This window comes from Sinocyclocheilus anshuiensis, unplaced genomic scaffold, assembly GCF_001515605.1.
Source record: "Sinocyclocheilus anshuiensis isolate Anshui unplaced genomic scaffold, SAMN03320099.WGS_v1.1 scaffold708, whole genome shotgun sequence".
NCBI lineage: Eukaryota > Metazoa > Chordata > Actinopteri > Cypriniformes > Cyprinidae > Sinocyclocheilus > Sinocyclocheilus anshuiensis.
This window is the reverse complement of record NW_015555881.1, coordinates 706648-730140: the sequence shown is the minus strand read 5'-3', so window position 1 is coordinate 730140 and position 23493 is coordinate 706648. Positions and strand designations below refer to the sequence as shown.

General features: G+C 38.0%; 1 protein-coding gene across 2 annotated transcripts in view; it reads left to right on the top strand.

Annotated features, from left to right (window-relative positions):
• LOC107675791 (protein Shroom3) overlaps positions 1 to 23493 on the top strand; it is a 63106-nt gene that overhangs the window by 33898 nt on the left and 5715 nt on the right. For both annotated transcript variants that reach the window (XM_016470251.1, XM_016470250.1), the window contains 8 exons: positions 773 to 871; positions 7779 to 7913; positions 10516 to 13522; positions 14983 to 15044; positions 15996 to 16715; positions 19444 to 19791; positions 21882 to 21975; positions 22912 to 23184. In XM_016470251.1, coding sequence (XP_016325737.1) covers positions 773 to 871; positions 7779 to 7913; positions 10516 to 13522; positions 14983 to 15044; positions 15996 to 16715; positions 19444 to 19791; positions 21882 to 21975; positions 22912 to 23184 — 4738 coding nt within the window. The remainder of the gene's footprint in view (positions 1 to 772; positions 872 to 7778; positions 7914 to 10515; positions 13523 to 14982; positions 15045 to 15995; positions 16716 to 19443; positions 19792 to 21881; positions 21976 to 22911; positions 23185 to 23493) is intronic.

Genomic DNA, 23493 nt, shown 5'->3' with positions numbered 1-23493 from the left:
TATATACATAGATTACACACACACACACAGATACATACATATATCTTTTTAAAATTGCATGCAGCACAGACTTGGCTTTATTGTATCCTGTCCTTTAGGTTAATAAAAAATACTCTTTGTACATCCATGTGAGCATGTGGTGAATGGACCGGACGGTGCCTCCTTTGTCAAATACGGCCACAACAACACAGCATTTGAACAAATGCTGAAGTCAAGCCCAAGAGTCCATGTAATAGACTCACGTGAATGTGTAAAAAGAGACAGAGAGTCCATCCTCTCTGTGACTAACATTGATTCTGCAAAAATACACGATCTAAAGACAAACAGACATGTGTCATTTACAGAGTAACCAATGCACTCATACCGTCTAGACTAGGGATGTGCAAAATTACATATTTTTGCAATCAGCTAGTCAAGCCCTGTTTGATTAGGCCAGTTTAGTCATGTCCATCACATGCATTTCTTAGAAGGCATTCACATATGATGCAGGCGTCTCGACACACTTGTTGTTGACTTGTTGTTTTTAACTTAATGAGATCATGGTTGTGATGAGGTCATAACCATGAAAATCTCTGAACAAGTTCTTACGGTTTTTATTAAGTGGTCTGAGAGAACAGAGCAGAAAGTTTAGATTAGTTACAGACATTTGATCATGCATCAGCCTTGTTTTATTTTGAAAAGAACTGTTTGGTTTTCCAAGATATGAGTGCTTTAACTGTCTGGGATTTATAAAGAGTACATGTCTAGCTTAAACGTTTGTTTGTGTTTGTAGAGAGTGTTGTCCAGGTCCTTGCTGTTCTGACCCGCGTCCTCTGAGTCCTTCCAGAGACGGCAGATGCAGCGGAGGAGTGAAACTACGCATCAGAAACAGGTGTGCATGTGTGAAGAGCTCAACCCGCTCGTGATCTTTGTGTTGTTTAAGTATTATTGAGATACTATTATAATTTTTTTATTTAATTTTAGTTCATTTTATTTATACGTTTTTTTATTTTATTTATTTTTTATTCATTTTTATTTCAGTTTTAGTTGTTTTAGTATACATTTTATTTCAGCTAAAGTTTATTTTATTTCAAGTCACACAAATGTTTTTATGGTTTTAGTTTTAGTTTACTAGAATATCCCTGATCTGCACACATGAGCTTATTCTTCAGAGGCGTTTCTAAGGAAACAGAATCTGGCTTTTATTTTTGAAACAGGAAATGAATCTGTCTCTTACAGGAAGAGGAAGTGATGAGGAAGTGGATTTGGGTTTATGGTTCCCAGTCGGTCACTTCAGGGGTGACTATCGGTGCATCCCGTCTCTGGTTACTGTAAATCCACTAGTATTGAGTTGTTTATGGGGTTTTTAAGGAGATTTTTGGAGAACTGCAAGATTACGCTGTTGTCTCGTATGACAAAATGAACTTTTTCCTTTTTTCTAGTTTCTGTCTGTTTCTCTTCCTCTCTTTCTGTGTGTAAATAAAACTGGAGTTCTGTGTACAGAAGCTGTAAATAGTGTAACAGCCCGATCCTTAATCTCACTTTTATCCGAATAAGGCTTTAATGGAAAGGTCGAGCAGTTCAATTTGGACATGATGGCAGGTTAAAAGACGGACTTACATTAAAACAGGACCCAGTTGGCATCAGGCAGTTTATATGTCTACTTTTCATATAAGCATCATTCACATTTTTTTAAATACACTTTCGTTCAAAAGTTTAGGGTCTGGAAGATTTTTTTTTTAAAGAAATGAATACTTTTATAGCACAAGGATGCATTAAATTGATCAAAAGTGACGGTAAAGACATTTATAATGTTAAAGAAGATTTCTATTTCACGTAAATGCTGTTCTTTCAAACTTTCTATACATCAAAGAATCTTGAAAATAATGTTTCCACAGAAAATATTAAGCAACTCTTTTTGACATTGATAATAAGAAATATTTCTTTAGCAGCAAATCATCACATTAGAATGATTTCTGAAGGATTACGTGACACTAAAGACTGGAGTAATGATGCTGAAAATTCAGCTTTGCATTACAAGTATAAATTACATTTTACAATGCATTCAAATAGAAAATAGTTATTTTGAATTGTAATAATATTTCACAATATTACTGATTTTACTGTATTTTTGATCAAATAAATGCAGTCTTGGTGAGCAGAAGAGACTTCTTTCAAAAACAAACGACCTCCCTTAACTTTTGTACAGTAGTGTATATGTGAACATTTAATCATAATATACAGTTTTACATACAATATACTGTCATTTCAAATACATAAATGAGAAAGGAAATTTATTTTGCATTGGTCCGACAGATGGCGCGGTGAGACAAACTGACAGATAGCATGCACAGTATTCCCGCCCTTCTCATCTAAACACAGATACTGAACGTGACTTGATTTTGTCCATGCTTCGTTGCCATCCTCAAACCCGCCAGATTTGTGAGATTCCCTACTTTGAGAGGTTGTTTTGGATGCTCCACTCACGTCTGTGCTCCGAATATGTGGTCATGGATGTCTAATGCTACACAAGACCTGAAATAACAAATTCTACATTTACATGGTCAGTTCCTGCAGCTATTGGAGTTTTGATTAGAGTTTCATAGAAACTGAGTGATTTGACAATTTTGAGATGTTTGGTGTGTAAAAAAACAATGAATAGAGACTGAACCAAGACAGCGGTGTTAAAGGCCCACCCAACACTTTAGAGCAGTTATTTCCATGTGTGTACGTGTTATTGTACACATACATTTAGCTATTCATGGAATGATTACAGGAAGGGAGTCTAAAGTGCCTGGGAATGAAGATTCAAAACTCTGGCATCTTAAATTCTCTCCCAGCTTTCTCTTTCACTTGCTTGGAAGAACCTTCTTTTAGGACGTTAATAACATCTAGTTCACTCGCAGTTCTTCTGTCATGTGTGTCTTGCTCCGTGTTCCTTGATTGTGAACATTCCAATGTTATTTGCACACTCAGAGGTAGGATTTCCCATAATCCCACATTGACATGCATTAATAACATAACCCGTCTCCCCCTGGATAGCCTCAGTCCGATGAACCATGTCAGCTTAAAGAACTCTGCTGAAGACAGTTGCTTCACCTAGACTGCAATGGTCATGAGATCCCATCCAGATGTAAGGTTGCATCGCAATTTTGCTTCAATCATGAGAAGTTGAAAACTGGTGCCCAGGGGGTTTATATAATATTTGCGTAATTATTTTTTTGTCTTGTTTTCCAAATAAATATATGTATATCTCAGTGGTGTGCGGAGGTGATCTGAAATGAGGAGGCAAAGTCCTCAAAGTTTGTTTTCTTTCTTTCTTTCTTTCTTTCAATCAAATGCAAATTCATACGCGGAATTTGTGCTCTGCATTTAACCCATTCACGTGCACTTATTTTGCCATTGAATTAAGGTTTTTTTTTTGTTTAGTTTATTTATTTATTAAAGCATGAAGCTCACTAAATTTTGTTTGATTTCTCTGAAAATAAAACATATTATGCAATTTTCTTTGTTTTAAGGATGTTTAGATATTTTTTACTTGTTTTGAACTTTCTATTCATCATAGAATTTGGAAAAAAAATGATGCAGCACAACAGTCAGCATATTTGAATGATTTCTGAAGGATCATGTGACACTAAAAATTGAGCTTAATTTTAAAATATATTAACATAGAAAATGTAATTGTAAATTGTAATATTTCACAATATTACTGTATTTTTGATCAAATAAATGCAGTCTTTGTGAGCATAGGAAACCATCACCACTGAGGTTCGTTAAGTGCATAGAATTATGCAAATTGGGATGTAACCTGCGACCTCCTCCTATACCTATATCACAACTATATCTATCTATTTTCAACTGACACCTCTTCAGACAGACAGTATTTAGCGAGCATCTCCATTCTCCTCTCGAACCCCACCGTTCCCGCCTAATCCAATTCTCCAATTTCAGCTTCCTCTCAGATCAAACAGATTAGTGTAGTTGACGAGCCATGTTCCCAGGGATCAGATAAGGTTTCTGCAGCGGGACATACCCTCTGCAGTCTGGCCCAGCCGGGGAGGCGACGAGAAGGCCAGAGAAAGACGGTTTTGGGTTTTTTTTTGTGGGTCAGACCCTTTGGAGTCCCTAAGAGTCAGGTTACCTTGAGAGCGCGACGTGAAGCGTCTCTCCTGGGAACGATGGGATGCCATGGAAATCGGCAGTTATTATACTCGGGTGTCGTTAGTCTGTGATGTATTTTTGGAAGAAACCTCAGGTCCGTCTGAGGGTAAACTGAGCAATATGTCACCCCATCGCTCACGTCCAGTGGCCTTATTCTGCAGACAGGTGAAGACACCTGTGCTATTACACCTGCCCATATTCCCTGCAGGCCCGGAGACGGCTGTCAGCGACACATGAAAGCAACCCTGTGACACACCCAAACTACGGCCTTCCTGTTCCCATAATGCCCTCTGGGCACAGATAGGCTTGTTGACTTGTCTGGGATCACGTGGATGATGAAGAGGGAGAAAAAGAAAGGAAGAGAGGAAGATGCACACAAAGGCCAGTCTTTGTTTGATGTTATGAACGCATGCTATCGTGTGTTCACATTTGCTCCCAGCTGTCTGTGTGTTGCGTTATTTTACTGTTTATCCCAGTTTTTTATATCCAACTCCTTCTTTACAACTCTAATATCGAATCTCAGGAAGGAAGCTTTTTCCTCCCTATCTTCGTTTTTGAAATATATTTGTCCAGTGCTGGCGAGGGCAGGATGTTTATTCTAGTTCTTATCGTGACTTTTTAATGACATTTAATTGCGTGTTTTAATGATCTTTGCGTCGCCAAACTGCACCCCGCCAACCCTTCCAGCCGCCTCGCATTTTATTCTCAGTTTATCAGAAGACGGCTAAAGACGGCATGGAGCTGCTCGGGGCATTTTACCGCAAAAAGCTGCGGAGGAAGCAGAAATCAGACCTGGGAAGATCGGACGGGGCTCTTTGCAAGGCACCGTCGGAGACCAGCGTCAATGGTCTGGCCACGGGTCTGATCTCTAAAGTGCTGAGACTGACTGCAAGGTAACTGCTGAGTGCTTGGTAAGGGAGGATAGCAAGGGAATGATGGGTTGCAGGTCAGGTAATGCTTTAACTAGAATGCTACTGGGTTTGAGGAAGGGTTTGACCTGCGTTATGTTCACTACTTGCTCTATAAACCTTTATAAAAGTGAAAGGAAATTACAATTTTGTCATGATTAATTCACCCCAAACCCGTAGGGCTTGCATTCTTATGTGGAACACAAAAGAAGACATTTGGAAAATGCAATGTTGCATGGCGCTGAATAGGATTTCATTTTTAATTCTAATTTAATTTATAATTCTAATTCTAGTAGTAATTTAACAGTCGTTTTAAAAGCAGTGTTTTTTAGTATTATTTACTGTAGATTTTCAGTTTAATTTTTTGTAATTTTGTTATGTGCTTCAGTCATTTGTAATAGTGTTATTTATTTTATATATTACTATTTAGGTATAATTTACTTTTAGTTCAGTTTTAGTTTTTATTTATTTGCAGTTTATTCATTTTTGTGATTCAACGTAAACTTATTTCAGTTCATTACTAATATTTCTAACAAGTTTTTCCAAAGTATTTTTATTTGATTTGATTAGTTTACTTAATTTTCTTATATTTAAATGTTATTTCAATTTACAAAAATGTTTTAATAGTTCTACTTTTATTTAACCATAATCACCCTCTCTTAAAGTATTTCATATTACAACAAATGAATAACTTCTTGTCGATCCAGGGCATGAATCCACAATCTGAATATGATATGATTAATCATTACAGCAACTATTTAAAAAAAAAAGCAACATAATTATCCTCCCTAGATGAAATATCTGCGTTCCTGTGAGTCTACTTCTAGATCAGCATTTCCTGTTTACAAGAACATTTCCGATCTAACTGCAATTCGAACCATCATAAGGTGGTCAGATGTGTTTTCTGTTCTTTGCTCAGCATTGAGTGCAGATGTTTTACTTGTGGGAGTCATTATGACAGATCTTGTCCAAATCTAGCCTGGTCAGAAGGAGCGGCCCTTTGGAAGAGGGTGTGTTAAAGCAGCAAGAAAGTCACTTCCATAGCAACATGTCATAAAAGCCAGATGTTTTGCAGATGCAGTGTCTGATCTGTCTCCATAGAGCAGGGTCAAAGTTCAAGGGAGTGGATTGTTAAGGAAACAATCTATGTGGAGGCTAAGACACTTCATTGTTCTGAGAAATGTGATCAGTCTCAATCATGTAGTTGCAGCTTTGTGGAGGACATTGCAGCGCCTCAAACAAAAACAGAATATCTTTTTTTTTTTTTATATAGTGATTTTATAGTACTGTTTCTTATTTTGTTTAATATTTTGATTTATTGTTGTTGTTGTTGTTGTTGTCATAATGATATATAATATATCTAATCACAAAGTGTTTGGCCAAATTTTGCAGCCCTACAAACAAGCATAGCAAACCTGTGGCTTTTAAAACTATCGTTTTTACTATACTACATACTATCTTTTTTATTTTACAGTGGTATATTTCAGTTGTAATATTTCTTATTTTATATTATTATTATTATTATAGTCATGTTAATATATAAATCACAAAATATTTGGCCTAATTGTGAGCTCTATAAACAAGCACAGCAAGCCTGGAGCTTTAAAAAAAATGCATTTTAAGCATTAGGATCCTAAAACAAAGAATAACTATATTTTTGTGATATATTTGTAATATTTATTTTGTTTAATATGTTAATTTAATAATAATAATAATAAATTATTATATTTAATATAATATTTTAAAGTCATATTGATTTTTTTTTTTTTTTTTTACTTTTTAAAATTGCATTAAGCATTTAAAGCATTTCAAATCACAATCACAATTTTTATCAGAAAAAGCACAATTCGATTTTTCCCCAAATCGTGCAGCCCTACTTCCTAAACACTTTACCACTGCTTGCACTACAATACTCATGCCCTAGAACTTTAATGCTTCATTCAAACCCAAAGTTATAAAATGGCGCAATTCTAGAAGAGTACTAATAGAGGTATGTGCTACACTTGCCCAGTCAGCTGACTGAACATGATCTTTAGTCTCATACTGGCTTTGTCTTTCTGACTACTGATCTCAAACCATCATTAAAGACCTTAGCAGGTCACTTCAGTCAGCAGACTGGTTGGGCACAAACTGGCATTGTGTGTGTGTGTGTGTGTGTGTGTTTGTGTTTGAATGTCTGGAGCAGCAGTAGGTACAGACAGTCTGCTGATCGTTATATGAAAAACATTCATTATGTTCCACGCCGTTTGAAACCAAAAATGTTTTTGTTTTAGACAATGCCGACATTCTTGCCATGTTTCGAAAACACACTTCAGCACCCTGTGCCAAAAAAAACATAAATAGAAATCTACTTCCAGCTTCCCAGAATTTTATTTCTCATTCTTAGGAATAAATATTTATAATATATAAATGTTCAATCTGTCAGTGACTACATTAGGAAGTATCTATGTACTGATGTTTACACAGTGAGATGCTGGTTATAAGGCAGTGCCACATTCTTCAGGGATGTTTTGATCCTCAGTGGCCTTGACTAAAAAAGACAGTGCATGCTTTAAGTTTACATTAAACTACTTTGACTTCTCACTAAACTATTTCTGACTTTGGTTTTTGTATTATATTTTATTTTTTTGTGAAAGCATAGTCACTGTATTTGTGTTTAACTGTGTTTGAGTTGTATTCTGCAAAAGAAAGGCATAGATTTTTATGTTCCTTTAAATCTCTCTTTCCCAGACGGAGTGAGCCTGTATCTCGACCTCATTCCTGGCATTCTACGAAGCTAGGTGAGGTCCCTCAGGACTCAGACAGCATGATGCAAGTCACCCAGGGTGGTGTGGGAGCCCCCTGGCACCAGAGCTACCACTCCAGGTCAGTGCAACTCGAACACACACACACCTGCAGTCTAGTGCCTCTGTTTAAGAGCAAACAATATAACACTCTGTCTTTCTTCATCCATTCTTTCTCTATATTTCACAAGGCTAGCATGTGAGATTTGATCGTGACTGAGATACAATCGTGAAGATGAAATTTTTTACAGTTCCCAGCAATGCAACTGAAGGATCTGCCAAGTCAGCTTAGCAATAATCCACTAACAATGACGACATTTATTCAGAGAGAGAGAATGTTATGTGTCCTTAGTTTGGGTTGCAGCACCTGATTTGACTTCATGAGGTATTTCTTGTAAGTTGCAACCTCTTGATACATGAATATGTTATCCAGCATGCCATATACACACACTAAAATATTTTAAATTAGCTCTTGACGATGTAGTGGCATGTGGGTGCATATTCATAAACCAATGGCTTAAAGAGGTCCTATTATGCTCTTTTACAAAGTCTTGATTTTGTTTTGGGGGTGTACTAGAACATGCTCTCATGCTTGGTGGTTAGAAAAACGCATTATTTTTCACATAATTTACATTATTAACATACATTTCTCCCCTGCCTGGCACAAACGGCTCGATTAGTTCCGGGTTTGATGAAGGCCCGCCTTCCGAAAAACGAAATGTGTTGTGATTGGTTAGCTGTCCCAGTGCCTTGTGATTGGCGAACAGCTTAGACGGTGTTTCATTACTGCCCCGCCCCTTGCCAAAGCAGCAAGTTCCATCTGCTCCGGTTAAGAATGGCGTCAATATTGCCATATCAATTTGAGCTGGATTCAGACCCCAAGAATATTGAACAAGAGGATCGTGCAGAACCTTTGCACGCACGGATATGGACTGACATGGCGAAAACTTGATGCTACAGCAGCTCTTCTTCTTCTTGGTTTTCTCTGATGCACTAACTCTGCAGCAGCACTTCTTCTTCATTGTCGTCTTGTCTGATGCACTCAACCAAGCGTTCTAACCATGACCTCACCCCTCCCCGCCCCCCAACCATTCGAATTTCCATAGGCGGGAATTATTTTAATGATATTCTAATTGGCTGCTTTGTGACATCACAAACCCCGGAAACCAACGCTGTAGTCCAAATGAGACGTTCGTTGTAGTTCTTGAAAATAATTTTTTAAAAACGAAATATCTCCCTTTGAAGTGGACTTTAAGATTTGCAACTTTGTAGATCTTTTTTATGCCCAAACATACACACTACACACTGACTAAAATTTAAAAAGTGAAAAAGCATAATAGGACCCCTTTAAAAAGTCCATTAATATGACTGTTAGTAGACATGAATGTTGATTATTTTGGTCAGAAGTGGCTGTATTGTCTTTCTGTTGGTAGTTTCCTTTTGTGTATGATCATGGACATAATTTGTTTAGTTGCTGCATACTTCCCCCAAACATTCAAAAACCTTGTGCGCTTGTTATCTCTGTCATTATCACTGTATTTAGACCAGAACGTTCAAGGGCCATCAATGATGACACTGAAAGAAAAACATTTTGAGTGTTTGAAGAGGACCAGAGGGCAAAGCATTGACGCACGTTCTAATGAAAAAAAAAACATTCTTTGGGATGACACTCCCTCAACAACCCTCCGAAGGTTCCCATGGCAATGGTCACCGTGGGCAACACCAATAGCATTCCACTTTCTGAGATCCGGTGGTCATTGTCTGATGGACTGACTTGTGATTGGTTGATCTAGTTCTTAGAGGGGTAACTGCAGAGCTGTTGACAATGGGTCAGTGACATCATGTTAATTATGCCAGTAGAAATACCAGCAGTCTGATGCCAGCTTTCAGAGTCCAGCAATCACATACCCATAAAAGGGCAGTCGCCTCAGCAGACCCAGTGCATCATTGTCCAACACACATTCAAAAACTTATTGCCATGATTCCAACCTTTACGTAGCCGATTCCCACAGTCAATGAGTTTGGTAACAGATCTAACGGTGTAGATTTGTCACATTATCATTAGGCCAGGGAAGAGAGAAGAGGAAGTATGAGGAAAGGAAATCTCAATGCAAATTCACTAGAACTTTATGGATATTACAGTGTAATCAACACCAGATATGTTGTAAACAGTCCAGACATCAATAAGTGCATTGTGACAGTTATTCTTATCAGGTGTAATCTAATCTTTGTTCTTTCTAGTGAGGAATTGAGTCACAGGGATAGAAAAAAACTCAAATTGTGGCTATGAACTCATTCTTATTTCATAAGAAGCAGTAAATCAATGTCTTTGATGTCTATCCAAGTCTGTAACAGCTACTAATTTAGCTCAGACTGACAACCAGAACAGCATCTCGATCTGCAGTTATATTATCCCAGTAAAAATTATTGCTCTTAGGTCTATTCTTCTCTTTTTTCCCATCCCAGTAAAATAATGAGACTACTATTTCATTGCATGTTGTTTTGTGCATTGTCCTATCTCAATATACCACAATTAATTTTAATAGAATTTTTAGTTAAACTGTTGACCTAAGTTATTTTGGGTCATTGATGTTTTCCTTTTAATCTAATAACCCTAAATAACTTTAATCAGTATATACAGTTATTAATATGTTACTCATGTGTCTCTTGTTTTTTTTCTACAGTGCCTCAAGCACAGACCTATCAGGATTTGAGTCAGGATTCCTTAGGAAGAGCCCAGATCAGTACAGTTCCCGGGGCAGCATGGAGAGCCTAGACCATACTCACCCAGCCTACAGCTCCTGCTATCAACTATCATCATCCAAATCCTCCAGCAGCATTGATCATCTGCACAGCAAGCGGGATTCTGCATACAGTTCCTTCTCGACCAGCTCCAGTATCCCAGAGTACCTTGCGGCGGCACCATCATTTAACAAAGAGAGGTCATATTCCATGGAGAACGTTCCACAGAGAGAAGGGATGCAGCAAGCTGATATACGCTACATACGCATGGTGTATGACCCCCAACAGGGTGTGTCTGAAGAGCATGAGATCAGCTCTGCAGCCATTATGAGATCCAGTGACAGCAGAGCACAGTCTAGAAGTGGGAATGTCTCAGGCCAGATCTGTCACCGTGGCAGCAGTAGTAGTGGAAGCAGTGGGAGTAGTGGAAGCACCTCCAGCTCACAACGCCACAGTGTTGGGCCAGTCTGGAATCCAGCACACAACCGGCATTCCTATGAGAACCTAAAGGGGGTGCCAGCACCTCCATTACGCAGTGACAGCTATGCAGCATTTCGCAATCATGAGCGTCCCAACTCTTGGTCGAGTCTTGAACATGCTCGGTCACAGCGGGCACTTCACAAGGGTTCCTGGCATCACTCAAGTGGTTCTGTGGCAACAGGAAAGTCCTCGTTTGGGGCTGAAGGTCAGTTGCACACAGTCATAGAAAAGAGCCCCGAAAGTAGCCCCACTACCAAACCCAAACAGGGTTTTCCTCAGGCCGCACAACCCGGTCGCCTCATGTTACCCACTGGCATCTACCCTGTTCCACCTCCTGAGCCTCATTTTGCACAAATTCCAACCAGCAACCCTAGCTCTGGTAGTGTCTACCCAGCACTGGCCAAGGAGAGCAAGCACAACCATCACTGTGACCACTTAGGTGGACCAGTGAAAGAGGACAGGGTGACCATTGAAAATGGATACCAAAGCAATGCTCCTAGCTCAAATCCTGTCCAAACCCATGTTTCGGCACAACCAAAGCTCTCCGATAGAGTGCAAGATGACACTCAAGTCAAACCTGGTTTTTATCGGCCTCATTTGCAACCACAAATGCAGAAGTCACAAACACCATATGTACCTCAGGAGAGGAGGGACCCTTACACTCCGGTGCAACCAAGAGGAGAGAGACCAAGGTTCTCACTTGGTATGGAGGATTACGACAAGTACAGGCCACCTCAAGATGAAGAACTAAATAAATGCAACGAGCAAAGCATCCATCCAGACCCAGGATACACTGGGAAAATTTCACAGGGACAAGTTGCTCAAACATACAGAGGAAACTTCATTCAAACTCAAGGAAGTGACCACATAGTCAAACCTTCAAGGTACTACAGTGACTCTAGTGCTCTCCAGCAGAAAACGCAAGACCTGGATCATCCCCTAACCAGACTGGAGAATGCACTTGCTGAGGTTCAACGATGTGCCAGTCCCAAGAGTACAACTAGTTTCCAAAGTGAGCGTAGCATGTCCGTGCTGGAGAAAGTAAGTCATTTTGAGAGACAGCAAGGCAAACCTCGCAGTCATAGCAGCCTCTCCCACCATGGCTCTACGGCTCGTCCGAGCCAAATGCCAAGACCTTCCAGTGCCAAGAGCTCCTTCTCTGGTGTAGAGGATGTGTGCAACATGTTGGAGTGCAGCAGCAGCTTGGTCCCTCATGGGAGAACTCAAAGTGCTTCTAGCATGGCAAGTTATGATGGACACATGGATGTGCATCAGGATTTCCTAACAAGACGTGGAAGTAGTGATCATGTCCAACATCGCCAGCAACAAGAGCCTGTCGTTACCCACAAGACCTGTCTTCAAAGAAGTAAGAGCACCTTTCAGCTTGGTGAGGGGAATGGAAAAGACATCCATGGGAAAGGTGACATTCATGACATATTAGGCACCATCCAAGACCCATCTTTTAACAGAGCATATAGAGACAGCATTAAAGATGCCCAGTCTAAAGTTCTGAGGTCAACTTCCTTCAGAAGACGTGACCTTAGTGTTAACCCTCCACCAGTGCCAGCTAAACACATGTCTCTAGAACGAAAAGGAACCAGTACAAGTCCCACACCAGCTACAACATCCCCACACACTCCAAAGGAACGCCATGTTGTTCCTGTTGAAGCACCAAGCAGAGCCCCTCCTCCTGAACTCCCCAGTGTCCCAGCTGTTGGACCCCCAGTTATGCGGATCTGTGGACGCAAACGATTCATAATGGTGCAAAAGAAACGATCGTATTCTGAGCCTGAAAACATGCATGAAGTTGGAGTGTTGACTCAGGAAACCAATCAGGCTGACAGGAAGGTTCAACAGCAGTTTCTGGCTAGTGAGATGAGTGTTGCGGACAGACGCAGGATGTTCGAGCAGGTGGCGAATCGTAACGCTGACCCTAGATTTTTCTCCTACAGGCCTGATTTGAAGCAAATGCAACAAGATGCACTTGTTGAGTATATGGAACGCAAAACAGGTAGAAGAGTAGACGGACATTCAAATCGCCCACATAGCGCTTATCTACAGTCTGCTTCTTCCTCTTCTGCTGACTTGCGAAGCCTAATCTCCACCCCAAGTATGTGCTCTTTGCAAGAGCCAGCATACGATGGCCTCACTGGTGGTATACGTAAAGCCTCCACCCTTCCAGTAGGAATGCAAAGCCCCTTTTACCCCCCTAGGGGCAGCCCAAACCACACACAGCCTGAGGTTTTTGGCCAGCAGTCACAAGGCACAAATCCTGAATCTCACAAATCAGGCCCAGTCCTGACCAGACATAACCTTCCACTGCACTTGAAAGCCGCTTTTGAGAGAGCCACCTCTGCCAGAAGCTCAGGGAGGTCAGCTTCAGCTGAGGATTTGCTGGACCGTAGTGAAGAACGTCCCGTTCCTCAGCACTTCCGCTCCAAGTCATCTCCAGTGGAGAACTTTAGTCAGGTAACAATCATTTATTAGGTGGCAAACAAGCTGGGTGAATTTGACTGTCATTGGTTAGATCATTGAAGTGACGAGACTTCATACCACACAAAGTTAAACAGTAATGTTCGTGGCAGAGTAAATTTGCTTATTTAACCCTCTTATTGAATAGTTTAAACCAATTACTCACTCTGAGTTTCCCTAACTAGAAAGCTAATGAAAAACTCTCAGAACTGAAGAGAATCCGTTCTTGTCAGAATAAGCGACATTCCCACACCCGGTCACAAGCAAACTATACAAATTTTTCTTCCTAGTTTGTAAAAATGAAAATGGTCATCGTTTGCTCATCCTCATGTCATTCCAAACTTGTGTGACTTACTATTTTTTCTGTGGAACACAAATGAGGATACATTGAAGAATGTTGTCCATACAATAAGAGTCAATGGGGTCCAAATGGACCTTGTTTTTGGCACCATCGACTTAAGCTCATTGTATGGACAAAAACAGTTTGAAACATTCTTCAAAATGTCTTTTTTTATGTTCCACAGAAGAAATAAAGTCTTTGGAATGACAAGAGGGTGAGTAATTTATAGCATTTTAATTTTGGGTGAACAGTCAAGCTGGTGTTCAGTGATAATCAGTGCACAAGTTTTCAGCCAATTATGGTACTTGGTGGTCTGTCCGCTATAGGGCAAAGGAGCAGTCCCTTTCCTAGACGTGGGTAGATAATCATTTTTGTACCCACTCCTGGTGCTCCACAGGAAGAGGCCAGTGCTCCTCACTTCCTGTTTGGTGCCACAGAGCCTGGGCTTTAGTCAGAGATCTGACGGATGTGCAGCAGATAACTGCACTCCTTCTGTGCCAGAGAGGAGGAGTTGGAGATAATGGACGACCCGTCATGGTTTGAAATATTTGGAATGGTTAAGAAGGCCATTTATCTAGGAGAATAATTATCCTTTATGTAAACGATAATGGTTCTGGTATGATGATGACCATGTACAGTAGACGCGCAATTATCCTGTGAAATCCCAGACTAATCCAGCAATCCAAAATTAGAAATGGTTCAAGCGGTAGATAAAATAGAAAATAAAATAGATAAAATGGCTTTACATAAACTTAGACATTCTGGCCATGAAAAAAATGATCTAAACCAAGCACACCATTAAGGTCACAGTCATACTAATTGAATACGACATAGTTCAGCTATGAGGATGTTGTCATGCTGTGCCTCTTTTTTATTAACGGATCTTAGTTTATCAGTAGTCATGGCAAACTAGTCATGGCATGCGCTTGAGTTTAAAATTAACATCAAAGTACCAACATTCTCTAAACTTGAGGTAACCATGAAATAATGATTAACTTCCTGTTCCTGGTATATGAAACTTTACTATTTTTTTGTTGCCACTTCTACCAGAAAGTGCTACAATATGTCACCTGCTCAAATTAAATATTATTGGTTCTTTTGTTCTCTTTTTGTCTAGGACTTCTTGGCCAGAGACCTTCAGCTGTTGAGAGTTTCCTCCAAGGAATCCTCTGAAAACAGGTTGTGTATACATTAAGAAACATTCACTTCCATTGTCTTACAAATAAATCCTTTTGAGTCCTATATACAACATGTGTAGATATGTTCGCACAGAATTCACATACTAAAACAATTATATATCTAAATATTTTATCATTGCATGATCTATATGTGACCGTGGACCACAAAACCAGTCATAAGGGTCAATTTTTCGAAATTGAGATTTATAGATTTACAAGCTGTATAAATAAGCTTTCCATTGATGTATGGTTTGTTAGGATAGGACATTTTTGGCCGAGATACAACTATTTGAAAATCTGGAATCTGAGGGTGCAAAAAAATCAAAATATTGAGAAAATCGCCTTTAAAGTTGTCCAAATGAAGTTCTTAGCAATGCATATTACTAATCAAAATTAAGTTTTAATATATTTACAGTAGGAAATTGACAAAATATCTTCATGGAACATGAACTTTACTTAATTTCCTAATGATTTTTGGCATAAAAGAAAAATCTATCATTTTGACCCATACAATGTATTTTTGGCTATGGCTACAAATATACCCCCAGTGACTTAAGACTGGTTTTGTGGTCCAGGGTCACATATTTGTATTCTATAGGCTTCAATTTAAGACAAATTAGCATTAGTAACATTTTTTAAGAAGAATTGTGCAGATCAGTCCTTTAAAGAGCAAAAATTTCTTTGCAAGTTCAAAACTATTTGAAACAGAGTTTTATGGGTAAATATTTCCATAAAAGGTCTTAAATTAAGGACCAACCCTTAATTGGTCAGTGGCAGTGACAGTCCCGCTGCAGCTATTTTTGAGTTTGTTTTGAGCCATGCACGAATTCCCACCAGACATTGAAGGATAAATGATTTGCGTTTCATTTACTTTAAAAATGACAGGTATTGGAAACCTGACAAGCACAACATAATCATGGTACTTTCTCATTTCATATGCATGTTTTAATAGGGTGTTGGCGAACACAGGACAGAAACAGCCATCATGTTCAGCACGTACGGAGAGGAGTTACCAGCTAAACCTGGATCTTGTCCAGCAAGACGCACCTGTGTTGAGGCGCGAGCGTCAGAGACATTCAGACCGGCCGAGAGCGCAGAGTGCTTCTGGTCTGGCTGCGTCTGTGGGACTCCCTTGCCCTTTCACCTCTCCAGGCACTGCCGCCAGCCTTGACTGGCATAACGGAGACATACTGTGTCAGCCCAACCTGGATTCTATTGCATTTCCCGAAACTGGCCCACAAAGTCCGTCCGGAGCACCAGGAATGGTGCGGCAAAACTCCAGCGACACCAGCACTTCTGAAGACACTCTGAAGGACTTCCCGTGTCCGGTGGCCACTCCGTCACCTCCAAACCCAGAGGTCACGGGGTCACAACTTGATTCAAGGCTGCAAATCCTTCCCAAGAGCCCGGTTTCCCCAACAAAGCCTCTTCTCTCTCTTCGGATCTCAGAATCTAACCTTCAAGATGTTCAGAGTATAGCTGTGTCGCAAGATGATGATGAAGTGTTTTTAGCACCTCCGCCACCATCTCCTCCTCCACCACCACCGGCACCACTGCCCATCAGAGAGACGGAGATTATGCAGGACTTCCCGCCTCCTCCGCCTCTCACACCCCCAGTCGAGGAGAACGTGGAAGTGTCTTTACAGCATCCGGGACCATTACGGCCCATCAGGTAGAGCCACTTCTTGTTCTTAAGGGCTTGAGCAAGATGATTTTATGTCGTATCCCTCATGATTTTTTTATGTAGGTTAGGGTTTGGCTTATGATTTGTTTGATAGGAATGTTGTTCCAAGAACAACAAACGAACATATCAGTCACATTCAAGGGTGTGACTTTGGTTTGAGAAGTGGAGGGGTCACAAAATGGGGGAAAATGTTTTCGATTTGAATCCCATTTCCTGCATTTACATACATTTAGGGACTATGGTGATACAAAATCCAGGAAATAATTAAGTTGATTAATGATCAATTCTGGCAAAAAGAATAGTAGGCTACTAAACTATGTATAAGAAAAAGATGTCTTACTTTCTTTATTGTTTAATAGGGGCCGATCGTCAAGACTTGAGAGAATCATTTTATAAAGTCGAACATTTTCACCATTAATGTTTTGAATAATGTTTAAATAATGTGAGACTCAATTTCCACTGTTAAACAAACTTTTATTTCAAACTAACCGCTGTACCTGAAAATATAAAATAAATCACTTGTTGCACAGGACAGAATGTTCTACATCAGTGGTTCCCAGACTTTTAGAGTGGAGTACCCCCTGAGGCATTTCTGCTTAGGCCTACCCACTCTCTTCCACTTAGACTGCTCCTTTTCCATTAAAGGACAATATTTGCCCGCTAAATTGACTTTCCAAAGCATTTTTTATCTTTATAAATAGAATATTGATGTTTAAAAAAAATAAAATATTCAATAGATTAATATGCAATGATGATAAAAAAGTGATTCTTTTAAATACTAAAAGCGCCAGTAGGTGGCGGTAAGTCACTGTCTTAATGCGTGAGTCATCGAGTCATTTGTTCATTCAGTAACTAAGCAAGTGGCTGTATTTATAAATTAATCATTGAATCATTGAACAATTCGTTCACGAAACACCGCAAAACTCAGCATTTTGTTCGCGTACCCACTCTGTAGCCTCACGTACCCAAGTTTGGGAACCACTGTTCTACATTAAATATTTAGCTAACAACAGTCTGTTAACTAGCAACAGTGTATGTTAACGTTAGCTCAGTCAACGTAGGCTAACATTAACAGGTGTAGACAGAAAATATAATTATTCTGACCTGAGATAATTTACTGAATCAACCAACTCACATCTCCTTTCTTTCTTTTTCTTTCTGTTTATATTTATGTCTTTTTTTGTTAATCATGCTAGCAAGATGCTAGTCACTTGTTAATAATGCTAGCAACATTGAATCAATGACTTTTGCAAACGATTCATTCACGAAACACCGCAAAACTCAGCATTTTGTTCGCGTACCCAAGTTTGGGAACCACTGTTCTACATTAAATATTTAGCTAACAACAGTCTGTTAACTAGCAACAGTGTATGTTAACGTTAGCTCAGTCAACGTAGGCTAACATTAACAGGTGTAGACAGAAAATATAATTATTCTGACCTGAGATAATTTACTGAATCAACCAACTCACATCTCCTTTCTTTCTTTTCATCCATGATGACATTAAAGTCATCTGTTGCTGCTTCTGGCGTTTCATCGCTGACTGTGCCGCAACCGCGATACCCGCTCATTAGAACCCTCAGTGAGCTATTTTTACAGTGTGCGGTTAAAAAAATCATAACAAATGAATTTGAAAGTGGGGGGGACACAAACGTGATTTTGAAAAGTGGGGGGACATGTCCCCCCTGTCCCCAGTGGAAATTACGCCCCTGGTCACATTCATCATGCTAAAATATTACAGTACAGTCACATTTAAAGGAGTGTTCTGGGTTCAATACAAGTTAAACTCAGTCGGCAGCATTTGTGACAATGTTGAATACCACAAAAAACATCTGCAATTCGTCCCCTGTTTTCTTTCTTTAAAAAAAAGCAAAAATCAAGGCTCTGGTGAGGCAACCCATATGACAAAAAATACATATATGCAGGTGTATTTTTAATGTAATGCAAAATACAAAAATAAACATGCTAACGTAAATGTAAAATATATTTACACAAATTAATATAGATTTTTGCTAAGTAATATTTTCTTATTTATTTTTGGCCATGTTTAATATATTTTCAGTCTAATTATATTTATATTGTATAAACAAATTTATTTATTTAAAAGAAAAACATTTTGCATTTAACCCAAAAAAAAGTATTTTAAATCTGAAAATAAATATTTTGGCATTTAAAGGTTTAAAGTAAATATTTTTCTCATTTGAAAAATATATTTCTTTAAGCTGTGCTGCTTACAACATATATTTCTAAATATATTTGGGCCAGACTCCATATGGGTAATTAAAATGGTTTTCTCTATTAAGAAATTTTATCTATTAAGTTTTCTGCTTTTAAATTCTCTAATAGTATGAAGCTTATAATTTTATAAAAACACTTTTAATGTTGTCAAAACTTGCATATTATTTGAGCTGTAGAGCTCTTTAAACGGTTTTTCAGTTGTTTTAGGTTAGTTTGCAGTTTTCTCACTCTAAAATCAGTTTAACACACGTGTTGTGTATATCTTGTGAGTGTACTATTGAAATAGTGATTAATTTAACAATTTACAAATCAGCCCCATTTACTTTTCTTTGTAAATGCCTGATTTTAACTCAGATTTTGCTTGTGTTTTATGTTTTTCAAAAGAAGAGGAAGGAATTGGTGGAAATTCATTTTTGTCATGCCGTCGATCCTTCAATCTCATTACCGTTACATGATTTTCTCTCTTTTCACGTTGCAGCAATTGTGAGAATCTGACTGACGCAACAGCCCATCTAGAGGGTGAGCTCCTGACTCCATCAGTGAGCCCTGGCAACACCAGCGCTGCCTCTCAACCCCAGTCGCCCGTCAGCGCTCCTCCAGAGCAGGACGCCTCTGAGATCCTGGGAGCCGACTACCATCTGCTGTCCAGACGAGAGCGGACACAAGCCGAGCTGCTCGTGGAGACTTTAGCCCGAGAGCTGGTGAGCCACGACAAATCCCTCACCTCGCTCCTGGACACCTGGGCAGGTAAAACCACCCTGGATCTGATGGAGGACATCTTCCCTTCACACAGGACGATCAGTGGCGGCAGCCGTTTGAGTGACAGGTGAGTGTTGAACAGATGTTGAAGGTAAAGCACGGGAATCATGAATATAGCGTGACCCAATAATCAGGTGGATTTCATGCTCACAGGGCTGATAAACACAAGAGCACTTTGTTTAAAGCTGATTATATTAGTGCTTGCAGGTCACGGCCTAATTTTATTGCGATAACTCAACAATAGATCATGTTGTAAAGATAATGACACACTTCTGTGAGTTTCCTGTATTTAGTGCATAATTCACTCATGTTCCTTAGAAAAAAGCGACTGTGGCGGTACTATGTTACAGAGATGGTTTTGGATTAATATTGTACTTTGATGTATACTATTAACTCAGTGATTACTGTACTCATTTAGCATGCTATTTACATGGTACACAAGGCAGTGAACGACTGATATAGCGTTTTTAATGGGCGTTAAAGATATCGAGAGACCAGGATGCAGTGGTTTTACTCTTAGTTAGAACTAAAACTATTATTGTTTTAAGTAACTGAAATAAAGCTGAAATAAAATATAATTATTAGATGAAATACTTAAACTTCAAAAATGTAAACAAAAATTATAAATGAAATGTTGAAGTACCAAATATAAAAAAAATAAAGTGATATAAAATTAATAAAAATGAAATAAAATATATTTATTCGATGAAATACTTAACCTTAAAAAATTTAAACAAAAATTATAAAAAAAGAAATAAACAAGTTGAAGTACCAAATAAAAAAAGTTATATCAAATAAATAAAAATGTTCATAAAAGTACAAAAAAAAATTCAGATTAAAACAAAAAATATAAAAATAAAAGTAACGTATTTTAAAAGTACTTAATTTATATTTTTAGTTTTGTTTAGTTTTTTTTTTTTTTATCATTTAGTAGTAATAAATACTGTAACTGTATATAAATAATACTAAAACAACACTGCCAGTATAAATAAAGTTTCATTATAGGAAAAGAGAAATTAAATTTATTTCTATTTTACATCAAATATATTCAAAAGTAAGTTTTTATCTTTTGACAAGATTATTGGTAGATTTTAAATGGTATTTCACCAAGCAGACAAGCACCAGTCAGTAAATCGGCCTGGCTGATATAAATTGTTATATCATTACTCCAAGTAAAGAATACCATGGTCTTCATGGACCAAGAAAAACATGGCCTTACATATTAAAAAAGGTTCAATGCAATAAGATATCCATATGTTAAATAAAACATAAATTACACTGATCTGAGGTGCCATATTTGACCATAATTTGAAAGTGTTTAAAGAAAAAAGGAAATATATTAATTGAAAAAAGGATTTACAGTTTATCACCAACACATACCAAGAATGAAAAAGTAAGCAAGTTCAAGATTTTTCACATTAATTTGTCTTTGGTGCTCTGGTAAAATATTTACTCTATGCTCTATAATTATGGGTGACACGCTAATCAGAGCAGAACTACACTGACATCTAGTGGCCGATCCTGAAATAGACACATTTCTCACCCTTCAGTCTTTACCATCCACCTGCTGAATGTAGAACTGTAGATACACTCGGATAGTAGACAATCTTGCAGATAAGCTCATATAATATATTGTTTCACAACAATATTACTTTTTTTTTCAGGAAATGCATCTGATTAACCAAACATTGAAATGTTTTTTTGGACATAATACCTTGAAAAACCATAGCTTTTTATACATGTACTGGAGTAATATCTTTTTTTTTTTTTTACATTTATGCATTTGGCAGATGCTTTTATCCAAAGCAACTTGCGTTACATTAAAGGAATACATTTTTTACTCATTCCCTGGGAACTGAACCCATTTATTTTTTGTGTACTGTATGAACCATGGTAACACCACAGTAATTGTTTTAAAACATTTATCTGTTACTTGTAAACCACAGTCCTTTTTTTGCTCCATTGACATGCGGTGTGTGTGATTGTTCTGTTGTGCCGCTGAACTAAACGTGTAATTACGTGTGCTCTGTTTGACACGGGGAATGTGGATTTTAGCCATTCTCTGTCCCTGTATCTGAAAAATAGGGCATTCAGGAGGAAGACTAGTGTGAACAAGACAAACGTTTCTCTTTGTTTCATGCGTTTGACCTCCATTAGGGCTCAAGATGGTCCAGATACTCCCTCTCAGGCTGTTCCAAGAAAAATGGAAACCAACTTGGACGACGAAGAAGCTTACTTGAATCAGAAGAAGGTCAGATACACAGATACACACATTATAAATGAAAATATAAAAATAAATATGAATAATAATTAGGAAATGTAAGTAACTAAAACCTATCAAAAAAATTATATTTCAAATTTATAAATATTTGTATACATATATTTTTATATTTATGTATGTTTCAGCATCTAATAATAATATTAAAACCTATTAAAAATATATTTATATTTGTAATGCATAAATATTTGTTTTTATACATAGATTTTTAATGTTTTAACATCTAATAACCAGGAAATATAAATGACTAAAACCTATCCAAATATATATTTAAATGAGTCATAATTTTTTTTAATGTGTAATACTTTTTAATACATTTTATTTAATTATTGTTATATTACCATTTCATTATTTAAATAACTTTTAATATCTAAAAATATATTTATATTTGTAATATTTTTATACATACATTTTGTATATTTATGCAAATCTAATAACTAGTAAAAGATAAGCACTTAACAAATATAAGCAGCCTACCAAAATATGTTTATATTTGTAATGCATAAATATTTTTAATTTATCCACACATTTTATGTGTTTATATATCTAAATGTTTAACATCTAATAATAACTAGAAAATATAAATATATAAAAGTCACTAAAATCAATCAAAAATATATTTATACTGTAATATATGAATATTTGCTTTTTTGTACATATATTTTATATATTTATGTATGTAAACATGTTTTAACATCTTTGTTTTTTGCTGTGTGGTAACCTTGATTGCATTGTTTACACTCTCATACTGGATTCACATTGTATTCACTGAATGCAGTGGCACAAAAATGAGAACAATGACACTGAGCACAAAGCCATTCTTCATTTCCCTGAATCAATGCTAGGCCCAGAACTCTGATCTAAGAGAGTCTGTTTGATGATGGTGCAGTGTTGTGTCCCGTCCTGCAGGTGGAGCTGTTGCAGGCGCTGCAGGTGAGCATGCGTTCGCTGCAGGGGGAGAGAGAGGGGCTGTCGGAGCAGCAGAAGCACTTCACGGCTCTAGGTGAGAGCATGGAGGCTTTAGTTCAGGAGCGCTGCAAACCCAACGAGAGAGAGAAGTACCGCATGTTCGTCGGAGACCTGGAGAAGATCGTCAACCTGCTGCTGTCGCTGAGCGCTCGACTCGCCCGCGTGGAAAACGCTCTCAACGGGCTGAGCGACGACCACACTGCAGAAGAGAGGGTGAGGAGTGCTCCAGAAAATAAACAGAGAATTTTTAACTTTTTTTAACCCCCCGAGGTCAATTTATAATATTAATATATAATAATATTAGAATAATATTAATAATTATAATATTAGTTTATTGCACCAGAATCGGTTTAATTTAATCATTTAATCAGTTTTATCATGATCATTTTCATTTCATCTTTCTGAAATTTAGAAACAGGGTTATTATAGTTAACTAAAACGTAAACTATAACTACAGGTGCATCTCAATAAATTAGAATGTCGTGGAAAAGTTCATTTATTTCAGTAATTCAACTCAAATTG